This window comes from Alosa pseudoharengus, unplaced genomic scaffold (genome assembly GCF_046254945.1).
Source record: "Alosa pseudoharengus isolate Yale_2024_CS ecotype anadromous, Long Island Sound unplaced genomic scaffold, YU_APseudo_1.1 YU_APseudo_1.1_scf_13, whole genome shotgun sequence".
Taxonomy (NCBI): Eukaryota; Metazoa; Chordata; class Actinopteri; order Clupeiformes; family Clupeidae; genus Alosa; species Alosa pseudoharengus.
Genome location: NW_027468598.1, coordinates 11,048,745 through 11,061,651, shown reverse-complemented (window position 1 = coordinate 11,061,651; position 12,907 = coordinate 11,048,745). Strand labels below are relative to the sequence as shown.

At 44.2% G+C, this 12,907-nt stretch overlaps 1 protein-coding gene across 1 annotated transcript in view; it reads left to right on the top strand.

The window, feature by feature from the left end:
• sez6b (seizure related 6 homolog b) overlaps positions 1–12,907 on the top strand; it is a 77,482-nt gene that overhangs the window by 46,537 nt on the left and 18,038 nt on the right. Inside the window, exons 6-10 of the mRNA XM_076283124.1 lie at positions 1,024–1,209; positions 6,239–6,407; positions 7,342–7,508; positions 10,471–10,665; positions 11,994–12,132. Coding sequence (XP_076139239.1) covers positions 1,024–1,209; positions 6,239–6,407; positions 7,342–7,508; positions 10,471–10,665; positions 11,994–12,132 — 856 coding nt within the window. The remainder of the gene's footprint in view (positions 1–1,023; positions 1,210–6,238; positions 6,408–7,341; positions 7,509–10,470; positions 10,666–11,993; positions 12,133–12,907) is intronic.

Genomic DNA, 12,907 nt, shown 5'->3' with positions numbered 1-12,907 from the left:
GCACCTTGGCTGGGCTAACTCTAAGGCCATTGGTTGCTCTTGAGTGGGCACAGCTATTGAGGCCGAACAGAGTGGAGCTAGAAGTGTGTGTCCGCGAAGAGGTCTCCTGTGCATTGTGTAAAAACCCTATTAGCACTTTGCAGAGTAATTGTCCCTAACGGAAATCCAAGCCGAATTTCTAAGCCTGCTAATTTGCCCATTAGCAACATGTACACGCACTCATCGCACAATAGCCTTTGCTGCTAATTACGACGAGAACTATTGCGTGGTGACCCCAGAGCACCCTCACCTGTGCATTGGACCTCACCAACATGTCCCTGTAGGCAGTTGGCAGCAGTCATATTTTCTCTTTCGCATCTCAAGAATGTAGTTTAAGCATGGGGGGGGGGGGGGGGTTGTAGTAGGAATGGGGAGGCGTCACTGGCAGGTTGGGACAGTGCTGTTTTATGGCACCCATTAGGGGCACCGCGGGCCTAATCCATCATCCTGGGCAACTAATGATTGCCTCCATACATCCCACTAGACACAATCTACTTGGTGGACAGGGACGGGGGACATCGTACCAGGTTTGGGTCCATTTATCTTCTCACGGATGCGCGTCTCGCCGAGCGAGAGCGGGTCAGCCTGACTGGTCAGGGCAGGGAGACTGGGACTGCTTGGGCCTCCACATCAGGGACAGACCCACTGAGAGGGGCTGGAGTGGCCATCATGTCTGGCTCAGTGCACTAGAATAACTTGTGAGGTTGGAGAATATATTTCAAAAGTTGTGTCCACAATCCCCCCCCCACACACACACTCACACACACACACACACACACACACACACTCACACACTCCAACATCTGAACATCGCAGTGTGCTGCTCATGCAGAGTTGTTGTTTGTCTCAGCATGTTTCAGTGAATTAGACTTGCAGAGGACGAGACACTGCACCAAATATTAGACTACTACTGAGCGTGCTCGCTTTGAACGAATGTGCTGACGAGCCTGCGGCTCTCTTCTCTTCTGTCCTTTCTCTTTGCAGCGTTTGTTCTGAGTTGCCCGTTCCCCGAGCGCCCGGCGTACGGAGATGTGTCCGTGACCAGCCTGCACGCGGGCGGAGAGGCCTACTTCTACTGCTTCACTGGTTACCAGCTCCAGGGCCCCCCCACCTTGACCTGCCGCAATGCCACCACCCCCTACTGGAGTGGCAAGGAGCCGCAGTGTCTAGGTAAGAGAGAGAGAGAGAGAGAGAGAGAGAGAGAGAGAGAGAGAGAGAGATGGGAGGAATGCATTTACACCAGCGTAGTGTTGCAAATACATTCAATGTGTCATTGGTATTCATCACAAGAGAATATGGGCACACACACACACACTCACACACAGACATGATGAGGAACATCAGAGGAATGTAGAGGCAAACCTTCAAGTGCTATCGCCCACACACTCACTGTCTTCTCTCCTGTCTATTGCCATATATGGTCGCAGATGCAGTAATGAATGAATCCCCACTGTTTTATTTCACTACTTTTCCTCTTCGATCATGCACACGACATCTTCCTTTTATACATCACATATACACATGCTATGAAGTTTCCTTCAGTTGCTCTAGTAGTGTGTAAGGCTTATTATTTTGTCCATTCTGCTTCAATTAAATCTGAGTGGAGCAAACTTCTAGCTTACCACCGCCTCCTTGATCCTCCCAGCTTTGTTGAGGCTCTGTAATTGATTCTGGCTCTGCTAAACCCTCGTGGTCAACAGCGATGTTTGCCACACCAGCTGGCGACAGCCCGCGCGCACACACAAACACCTCCTTGTGTTTTTTCCGAGGCGTTATTAGCGTCTAAAGCCCTGCTGTTTTCTCAAGAAGACAGCTGATTCTCCAGCGGATCCCGCCGAACATCTTTTGCATGGTAAACAGACAACGGAGCGCTTCGACTCTAAACAAAGTCTCTCCGCTCGTCCCCTGAAGAAGGAGTGTTGTTTTGATGCCGGGGATCTCATTTGGCAGTTCCGACGCACTCGAGTCAGAATGAATAGTTAACGGGCTCCGTGGAGCGGGGGGTCAGAGGAGACACATCCGTGTAGCGTCGCGCATGAACGCAGGATTAGTCCGCGCATCGAGCGAAGCAAAGCCCCTGTAAGCGTGACATTTAAAAGGTGTGATCGTGCCATGGCCACGCAGGCCAGAGTTGTTGGGGCGCGGAGAGAGCGGTGTATGCCAGGCTCAGACTACTGATCACCCTGGGCACTCTGCCAGGGAACACATGGGCCCCTGCTCAGCTTTAATTAAGCGTCGTCCGCCTGGCTAACCTTCCCCTGATCAGGTGTGATAGCTGTGGCCCACCACAAACAAGTCGGCACTCAGCACTGACACAAACACACAAACATGCGCTGACACACACACATGTAAGGATATCTTGAAAATCTGTCTCTCACTTCTCTCTCTCTCACACACACACACACTCTCTCTCTCACACACACACACACACACACTCTCCCTCTCTCTCACTCACACACACACACACACACACACACACACACACACACACACACACACACACACACACACACACACACACACAGACACACACAGTCACACATATTTTCCCTTATTTTCTCCTCAAAGCTTTTCAAATGCACTGGCCATACTGGGTCCTGTGCAGTGTTACCCATGATTGGCTCAGCAGGGAGTTTCTGCAGAGAATGTCTCATTGTTTGTTGTCTGGCAACACCATATCTAAACTGTACATAATATGTCCATCTGAGCCAACCAAGCACACTGAACATACAGACCTCTTTATCTTTTTATAGCCAATTTCAATCTTGTGATATCATCATAGAGAAGGATAAACATTAAATTACAAATACAAAATGACATCACATTTTAACATTCTTGACATTATTGCAGCATGAGCATTGCAGGACTGGCATTGGTAGCCCAAGTATCTCTCCTGTCCTTCGACTCTCAGATTATTGCCAACTTGTCCTGCATTTGTTCAGGACTAGCCTCTGTCGTGGTAGAAGGTCATCAAATCGGCCAGTTGATGAGTAGAAAATTGAGCTCACGACTTCAAGAAAAATTCACCAATAACACTTATGCTAAAGCATAAAGGAGCTTTCAAGCAGGCAGAATTTGATGCAAAAATGGTTTTATTGATGCTAACAGCAATACCAACAGCAATAAACCGTGAGTGTATCTCGAGAAGGCACTCCCGAACAATAGTCTAACTAGTTTACAGGAAGTTCAGGGGTGTACGGAGTGATCACAGGTCATACATCGTGCATGGGTTAAATATCGTTCGCTCTCCTGCACTCTCCTACTGGTTGTTATGAGTAGAGCTCGCCCCTGTGTACGCCTTATCTTGCAGCTGCAAGGCCGACTTTTTCACACAGCCCTTGCTAAGGCAGCATGAGACACAGTCCGACAAAAAGAGACATCGGGATACAGAGTACACATTCTGGTAGGATGGCTTCATTATGTTATTTGTAATAGTTAAACTTGTTATTTAAAAAGTTATTATAGGTTATTATATAAGAATAATGTCAGGGTATTACTTGATTGTCATTCAGGTTATATAAATACATGTTTTACTGTTCAACTCTTTGTCTCATCATGATGTTTACAGACCTTAGTGATTATATACCACATTCCCTTCCCCCCAAAGAGGTCAAGCCAAGCATCAGCATGTTGCCACCAATTGCTGAACTCACTAGGGCAGTGCCAACACTGTCTGTGTCCGAGTTCATCAGGTTAGTAGCGACCATGCCATCGAGCCACTTCGCAACATTAAAGAGCAAGCTTCCAGAGGCGGATGTGAAGATACTTCAGCGTATCAGGATTATTGCCAACATAACGCTGCAGTATCTTGTAAGCAAGGAGAAGCCACCAGCCTGCAGGCAGCTCTTCCAGGAGCCTCTGGAACAGAAGATGCATCGCCTTGAGGCGCACATAACAGAGTTGGAGCATCAAATTGTGGATCTACTTACTCAAGTGGAGACACTCAACCAAAGATTGCATTATTATCAGCGCCTGAGAGGCACTGGTCACTTCAACTCAAAGCCTTAGTAAAAAGGTCTCTTAGACACTCGGATAGGCGAGATTCACACAAATCTGCACGCATGGTAGATTAGGAACTGTATTAAGAGTGTTTTGCACATTTAGGTAAAAGTCAATAATACACAATGGATGATAAAGTATAATCGTCATGCCTATAAGAGTGTCTCTTCAAGCTTAAGTTGAAATGTATTGCATCTTATCTCTCGTATCAGTATTGTATCCAGTATACTCAATATAATAGTGTGTTTACCAATACCAATATACTATATTTACATGATAACCATTGCATGCATATACTATTTTTTAATATAAGCCTTTATAGTTTTAATCTACTATGGTGTGAACTGACTACTCTACTAATATCACTGAAGTATAATGTGTGGTCACTGCTATGTATTCTCAAATAGATTAGGATTGATATGTCAACATGTTTTGTAGTGTTTGCCTGAAATTACATGGGATTGCCAGAAGGAAATTACATCTCTTTCACTCCCTTTCAATGACACCTAGAAGGGACAAAATGACTTGAGCAACCTCTTACTGTTACTTTCTTTGTGCAGGGAAGACATGATAGGTGTAAGGAATACTGTATAAGTAAAAGGGGTGTAGCCATCTTTTCCCCTTCCCCACGTTACATCCCCCAGGGGTAGGTTTTTGGCTTTATGTCCCTTTGACAAGACAATTGGGAATGCGACACTTTGATAGCACAACTGGTGTGGGTCTTAGGACTGCATGCCCGTTAAGGTAGTAATTTTTGCTTAGGAGAGGTCGATTCCCAAGTGCATTCTCAGAAAGACAGGTAAGAATAGGTCTGTTTGGTGAAACTATGTAAGTCTAGGGGGGAAATGTGATATACAGTAAATTATCACTAAGGTCTGTAAATATCATGAGACAAAGAGTTTTAAACAGTAAAACATGTATATATATAATCTCAATGACAATCAAGTAATACCCTGACATTATTCTTATATAATAACCTTTTATAACTTTTTAAATGACAAGTTTAACTATTACAAATAACATAATGAAGCCATCCTATGTGCACTCTGTATCCTGATGTCTCTTTTTGTTGCACTGTGTCTCATGCTGCCGTAGCAAGGCCATTTGAAAAAAAACAAAGTCGGCCTTGCAGCTGCAAGATAAGGCGAAAAACAGGGGCAAGCTCTACTCATAACAACCAGTAGGAGAGTGCAGGACAGCGAACGATATTTAACCCATGCACAATGTATGACCTGTGATCACTCTGTACACCCCTGAACTTCCTGTAAACTTAAGGTGAAAAGTTTGTACCCTTGACAGCAATATTGCTGACTTGCGAAGATAAGACCGAACAACGATCCTTTCATAACGCCACCTGTGGGTTCGGGGTAGTGTTGTGTCAGCATTTTGGAGGGGTATAAGTATTGAAGTTAAACCATTGTTCGGGAGTGCCTTCTCGAGATACACTCATGGTGCTACAGCATCATGCTGCTAGCATCAATAAAAACATGTTTGCATCGAATTCTGCCTGCTTGAAAGCTCCTTTTTTGCTTTAACATAAGTGTTATTGGTGAATTTTTCTTGAAGTAATGAGCTCAATTTTCTACTTATCAACTGGCTGATTTGATGACCTTCCACCACAACACCTCAAAAGTTCATACTGTCATTTGTCTTTATCATTTTTCATTGAAAGTATATAAACTAAAGTGAAAAGCAGCATACACATGTATGTATGTAAACAGACAGATTAGTTTGTTGTGTGAACACCAATACTCTCATACACATTGTAATTTGTCCATATACATGCTCACAATGAAATTCACAACTTTATCAAATATTCAGAGAGGCAGGCTCACAAATGTATTTAAATCTTAAGTCTGTTAATATTCCCCACACAGTGTTTTTATTCCGTCTTTTTATTACTTTTTTCAAGCATCTCCCTTGCAGTCGGTGCTACTGTATACACATGGAATACTTATCCAAAATGAGTGTCAAGCTTACGTTTACTTTTTCATTCTAATACCGTTTCAATACTCCTGGGGGTCCCCTGTCTCTGCAGAAGGAAAACAGATGCACAGGGGAAAAAAAATGAAAGAAGTACAAAGAAAATAAACATGGAAATAAATAAGCTTTGCTACCTTTGCTCCTCTCACACCTGTGTGTCTCTCTCGTTTCTCTGTCCTTCGTGCTACGTGCTCTGTCTGTCCCTTTTTCCTCCCAGCTTCCTGTGGAGGGATGGTAAAGAACGCCACGGTGGGACGCATCGTCTCTCCCGGTTTCCCTGGCAACTACAGCAACAACCTGACCTGCCACTGGATTCTGGAGGCCCCCGAGAGCCACCGGCTGCATGTCCACTTCGAGAAAGTGGCCCTTGCCGAGGACGATGACAGGTCGGTATTACCTGCTGTCGTCTCTCTCTTTCTCTCTCTACGTGCTAGTGCAAAACCACAGGGCTCGCAGTAGTGGGGAGAGTAATTAGTTCATTAGTTGAATCATCCTCAGGCAGCAAAGAGTTTTTTTGGGGACCCCTGATGCTCCTCTCTGCAGGCGTTGTGACGCTTCTTTTACATGTGCACACACCTACGTTTGCTCACACACACACACACACACACACACACACACACACACACACACATGTTGAGTGCCACAGCTATGACTGACCAAGGCTGATGTTAGGTATTTGATTTCACAGGAGAGGCTTGAAAAGGAAAACATGTGCGAATGTGTGTTAATACTGATGGAGCAGATTGACGGGGTGAGGAGCAGGGCTACATTTATTGTTCCGTGAACTGAAATAATCAAGGGCCTTTCACACAAATGGAGTGAGCGAATAGGCGCCCTTTTTGAATCTCAGAAGGGGCAGATTGAATTATATTTTATGAGCAATGCCCACCATGTCCAGGGGCAGAATCAACTAATGGACTTTTAATGAGACCACTTGCTGGCCTTCTTTGTAGTCATCATTCTCCCGTGTTTCGGGTGAACTGGGAGAGATACACTATGCTCTGGCCAGCAGCAGCCAATCAGATCGAAAGAAATGTAGCATATGGTCATAATAGCACATTAATGTTAACATTCTCTGTCAGTGGCATGTTAGAATCACCTGTAGCAGACACAGTACATAAGAATAACCTTGCATTGACATTTCCAGGGTTTTTAGACTCGGGGAAACTTGACTTTGGTCTGCATATTCACTGAGCCAGCCCCTTGATTAGTACCACAGAGGCAAATTCTTGGTTTTTCGTTATGCAGGTTGTTTCAAAGTGTTTGACATGTGTCTAATCAGCAGACACCTGGGTGCCATCTTTTGTTACCTGTGTTCAGACTGCTGATTAAAAATGGGAACCACATCGACTCTCCCCCGCTGTATGACTCGTATGAGGTGGAGTACCTGCCCAACGAGGGCATCGCCAGCAGCTCCAGGCACCTGTTTGTGGAGCTCACCACGGATGGATCTGGAACCTCCACTGGCACGGCCATTAGATATGAAGGTAAACCTCCGCTGGTATAATCACAACGGCAAAAATATAGTAGTTAAGCAATTCTGATGTTAAAAAATAATGTTGTTGTCAATGTATTATAATGAATTAAAAACATTCAAAATATGAAATTCAAAAATAATTGCTAATCTTGATATTTGGGATATTTTACAAACTGTATCTCTGAATGAACATGTGGGTATTCTACATTCTCACCCAGTAGGCATTTTCTCTTCCTCCTATTCTTGATCAAAACAGCCTTGGGTAGGAATCAGTTTTAAGAAAAAACTTTGTCGCCGCACACTCTATCTCTTCATTGTTTTATTCCAACGTTTCGGCCTGTCAGCCTTTGTCAAGGTTCCTAATGTGGACACTAGCACATCCAGTCTTAAAGCACCAGGTGTCAATCAAGGGCACTCTGGGTATCTTACCATGTGTGTAATCAAGCTAGGTCCACACAATCAATTATGATGCACCTAACCACAACATACAAGGGGAGCCTATCATCAAGACGACCACAGCAACAATAGTGTTCACAAACCACAACATTTACAAAATTGACAAAACAGTCAGCATATCATACATCCAACAAGTCATATTATACACACTGTGTCTTCACCCAATTCATCACAGTCACCAATCACAGTACATCAAATATATGTTTAGTACAAATATCCAAGATTGTCACTTTCAATACATTCAACACTTTCAAACATGTCTATATGAAGTTTCTTTTAAATAAAAGGTCTCAAATCCAGTTCTTCATTCAGACCATTGGGTCTTAGAGTCCGTAGATGTGAAATCCAAATTCCTAAAATCTCCAGCCTTCCAAAAGGCCTCCCTCTTTAGTAAAATTGTTAAAAAAGTAAAAAAGTTCCCTCCCCTCTTAAGTTGTTGCACCTTTTCAATTTTACTAAAGAGGGAGGCCTTTTGGAAGGCTGGAGATTTTAGGCCCTCATGCCCCACATGCTCCTCCAGGTCCAGGGCTCCCGTGTGCACAAAGGCACCAAGCCTCACTGCGCCCCCTAGAGGCCCCTCTTCCACTTTCATTGTTTTGAGTCTGGTAGCTTAAAACATACCAGTACCCCTCCTCTCTCCTCACTGCAGTGTGTGAGCAGGCACCCCTGCTGTTTTGTGTCCCAAATCAAATCCATCAGTGCATAAATTAATGGGTAATCAGAGAGAATGAATGAGGCCATCCTTCATGGCAGTTACATTGAAGTTTTGGAGCAAACATACACACACCATTGTTTCTGGCATTTGAAATATTTTTCTTTCCTCTCTTCAAGCCTATATTCATTAAAAAATATATTTCCTGACATACACTGTATTAGCACTTCTATATTTATAAAAGGAATGGAAATAATAAAATCGGGCACAAGCTGCCATATGCCATACAATGCAAAAAGGATTTTATAATTGGATGCTGATATAATTGGAGGATGATTCCAATTACATGCATTTTTTAATGGCTCAATCAAATTACATTTTCCAAGTGTTATTAAATGTATATAGCCTTTTGGCTTTCTTTAAGTCCATTATGTAATACGGCTCAGTCTGTAGGCAGTCGTTCATTAGTAGCCTACAGAACAGCACTTATACTGTTGCAGATGGTGTGGTGGCTCATTCAGGAAAAGTGTATACAAAAACCCTTCACATTTATATTGCCCATATGAATGAATGCCATTCTGTAGCATATTGTGAGGTATGAGCTGTAAATAAATGTTTTATTTGGCATGGTTATTAATAATAGTGGCATCACATTTTTCCTATGTTTTAAATGTATATGTTTGTAATGAAAGTATTATTTAGAATAAACTAGAATATACTTGCACATTTTATTGCATGAGTCACTGGTGGCACAAGGTGACAAAAAATATGATAAATTTACACCCTTCAAAAGATGTTTCCAGAAATGCATAATTTTCTCGCATTCAATCCAATACCTGTTTGATATGCTAGGCTGATTTTGGAGTGAAAACATTTTAATATTTGTTTGCCCTGTCAGCATTCATAAACAGCTCTGCTGTTTTCCCCTGCATTGCTTGACCTTGGTTATCAAAACTAATAAGCTATGAGGGCCTTGCAAATCCCAGCTCTTGACTCGTGTCATAAAAAATTAAGCTGGTGCCGTATGTGAATGCACTCTCTCACCCACAACTTTAGAAAAGGCTCATTTGCTGAGTTTCATGAACTTCTTTTGCCAACCGGCACACCTGCATATTTTCAGATTCTCTCAGAACCAGCTGCCCCCACCCCCTCCCCCTTTTCTCCTTTTTTTTTTTAATCACATGGAATTTGATAATGCGATACCAGGGAAATCATTGGAATGGGGTTGAAAATGAATCAATTCCTCCTCGCGATGGAGGGCGAAATAGTCTGAGGATCTACTGTTGCCAATCTGAATAATGCATGGGTGATGTGACTGGTGCTAAGATGGGAAAGAGCTTCTATAATTGGCTGAATCACCTGTGTGCGCTCCAACATGGACCTGGTGTTGAATATAAAGCACCTCCGCGATGGACCAAACGCTCAAATGTTACAAATTTCTCCAGTCTGGGGCGTGCTAGAACAGGGAAGCACCTGCAGGCATATCAATGGCAAACATCAGACACTTTAGTGCTGCTGCCTGAACATCCTCATTGCAGTGTGGTCCCTGTCGACTTGCGTTGAGCTCCACTCAGGAAACATTAAAAGCTCAACCAGGCGTTTTTGTTTGTTTGTTTATTTGAGTGGGTTTGTTTACTCGGCAGCAGTACCTTTCAGTGATTCTACACTGCAGTGGTTGGTAAAAAAATAGCTCTGGAATCTGGATGCTTTTGAAGCACTCTCCTGTTAGTAACAAAAAAGAAAATCATCATCATCGTTGGTGCTGCTTGGAATGATCTAGGTCTCTAATGCTTAGTTTGGTTTATGATAGCAGTAGGTCTATCTTTTTGTTTTGTCTGTCCTGATTAATGCTTTCTCCTTTCAGCCTTTGGGCCTGGACACTGCTACGAGCCGTTTGTCAAGTATGGCAACTTCACCAGCAGCGACAGCACCTACGCAGTGGGCACCGTGGCCGAGTTCACCTGCGACCCCGGGTACACCCTGGAGCAGGGATCTGTCATCATCGAGTGCATGGACCCAAACAACCCACAGTGGAACGAGACCGAGCCTGCCTGTAGAGGTACGTCTATATGTGTGTGTGTATCGGACCGTGTGTGCATCTCTTATGGTGCCTGTAGACATACATCTATATGTGTGTGTATTGGACTGTGTGTGTATCTCTTATGGTGCATGCATGAATGTGTGTGTGTGTGTGTGTGTGTGTGTGTGTGTGTGTGTGTGTGTGCTTGTTCCAGCCTGATCCATTTTAAGATTCCGAGATGGACAAGATAACTAGACAGAAACAGTCCACACATAAAAAATATCATCTGATCCCATCCGCACCACACATGCGTCACAGAAAACAGCTTCATCCACCTCCATCTCACCTCCATCTCTCTAAAGCCTTTACGGAGTAATCCACCTGTGCTCTGGTGACCTGGGCAGGCCTTAGCCACAGGGCCACGGCCCATGAGAGCCTTTCGCCTGAGCCTCTTCCTGAGGCGCATGTTTGGTATTAGTGCAGGTTTGCCTCTCCCATGAGCCCTGTATCCACCCGCGCACAGCACCATCTTATCCGGCCCGTCGGTCCAGCCACATCCTAAAGTGCCCCAGAGGACTCGGGATCGAAAGGGATTTAATCTGGGCTGGCTCAAGCCAAGGGGTCACAAACAACAGCCATTGTCTGATTCTTCAAGAAAAGAAAAGAAAAATAAAATGTGTGGCATACAAGATGGAAGAGTGGAGGGCCAGTGAGAGATGAAGTGCAAATCCCATGGGGCCCTCTTTGAGTCGGACTCATTGCTCCTCTCAGAAGTAATATTTCTGGGTCTCCGTCAAATGAATTCCCTCTGAACCCAGCCAGAGATGACCCTTCAATAATTTCATTTACACCTACTGAATGTACATCTCCCAGTGTGTGTGTGTGCGCGTGTGTGTGTGTGTGTGTGTGTGTGTGTGTGTGTGTGTGTGTATGAGAGAGTGGTTTGTACTTTGTACTGTAGGTATTTCTGCTGTGTGCCATGTAAAAGCACTTGCCATGTGTGTAGGTGGACCTGTATGCTTCATTTGTATGTGTGGGAGCATGCATGCTTGTGTGTGAGTGTGTGTGTGTGTGTGTGTGTGTGTGTGTGTATGAGAGAGTGGTTTGTACTTTGTACTGTAGGTATTTCTGCTGTGTGCCATGTAAAAGCACTTGCCATGTGTGTAGGTGGACCTGTATGCTTCATTTGTATGTGTGGGAGCATGCATGCTTGTGTGTGAGTGTGAGTCTGTGTGTGTGTGTGTGTGTGTGTGTGTGTGTGTGTGTGTGTGTGTGTGTGTGTGTGTGTGTGTGTGTGAGAGAGAGAGGTAACATGTGTGTGTGTGTGTTAAGCATGTGTGTTTAAAACATGTAGTGTGTGTTTTTAGCTGTTTGCAGTGGGGAGATCACAGACTCCGCTGGGGTTGTGCTGTCTCCAAACTGGCCTGAGGCGTACGACAAAGGCCAGGACTGCATCTGGGGCATCCACGTGGAGGAGGACAAGAGGATCATGCTGGACATCCAAGTGTACGTGCCTGAGCCTGTGTGATTCACCAGTATATCACCAGTCTTAAAAGGGGGGAGAGATACTGTAGGCCAGTGAGGGGGATTAACGGAAACGAGCCAGTGATGTTAATCTGACTTGTTGCCTGCCAGTCTCTGTGTCAGGTATTGATACCATGCAAACACACACACACACACACACACACACACACACACACACACACACACACACACACACACACACACACACACACATATTTCCTTTGACAGATGAAATACATGTTGATTTGCTACAGGATTAGAAGCAACCTACTACATCTGCATCAATTCTATATCATTAGGCTACCTGTAATACAAATGGTGAACTCTGAGTAGAACAGACAGGTATCAATATTGGACATTATATTACTGAAATTACAGTGTCCCCCAAGTGTCAGATTCAAGCTGGCTCGCTGAATTAGATGGCATTTCTTGTCAATTCACAGCTCTGAGGTTAGTTCTGAGATTATTTAGATGCATTTGTCCACAGCTGTCTTGCAAATTTCTCAGGGGCATCAAAACAGAAGCCAATATCCATGTCCATAATTGGATTCATTCACAGAGCTCAGAACCATTATACATTTTTCCCATCCCTGTGCTTCTCTGCTTATGTCCAACCCCCTCTCAGAGTCCAGCGTCTGTCTTTCTGCAACTCACATCTGCTGATTTGCATGGACTATTCATCAGTTCCATTGGCTGGATGATCACTTTTAGCCAGGCTGCCAAGGAGCACCCTGACGGGAAGAATGCAGTCGGTGCC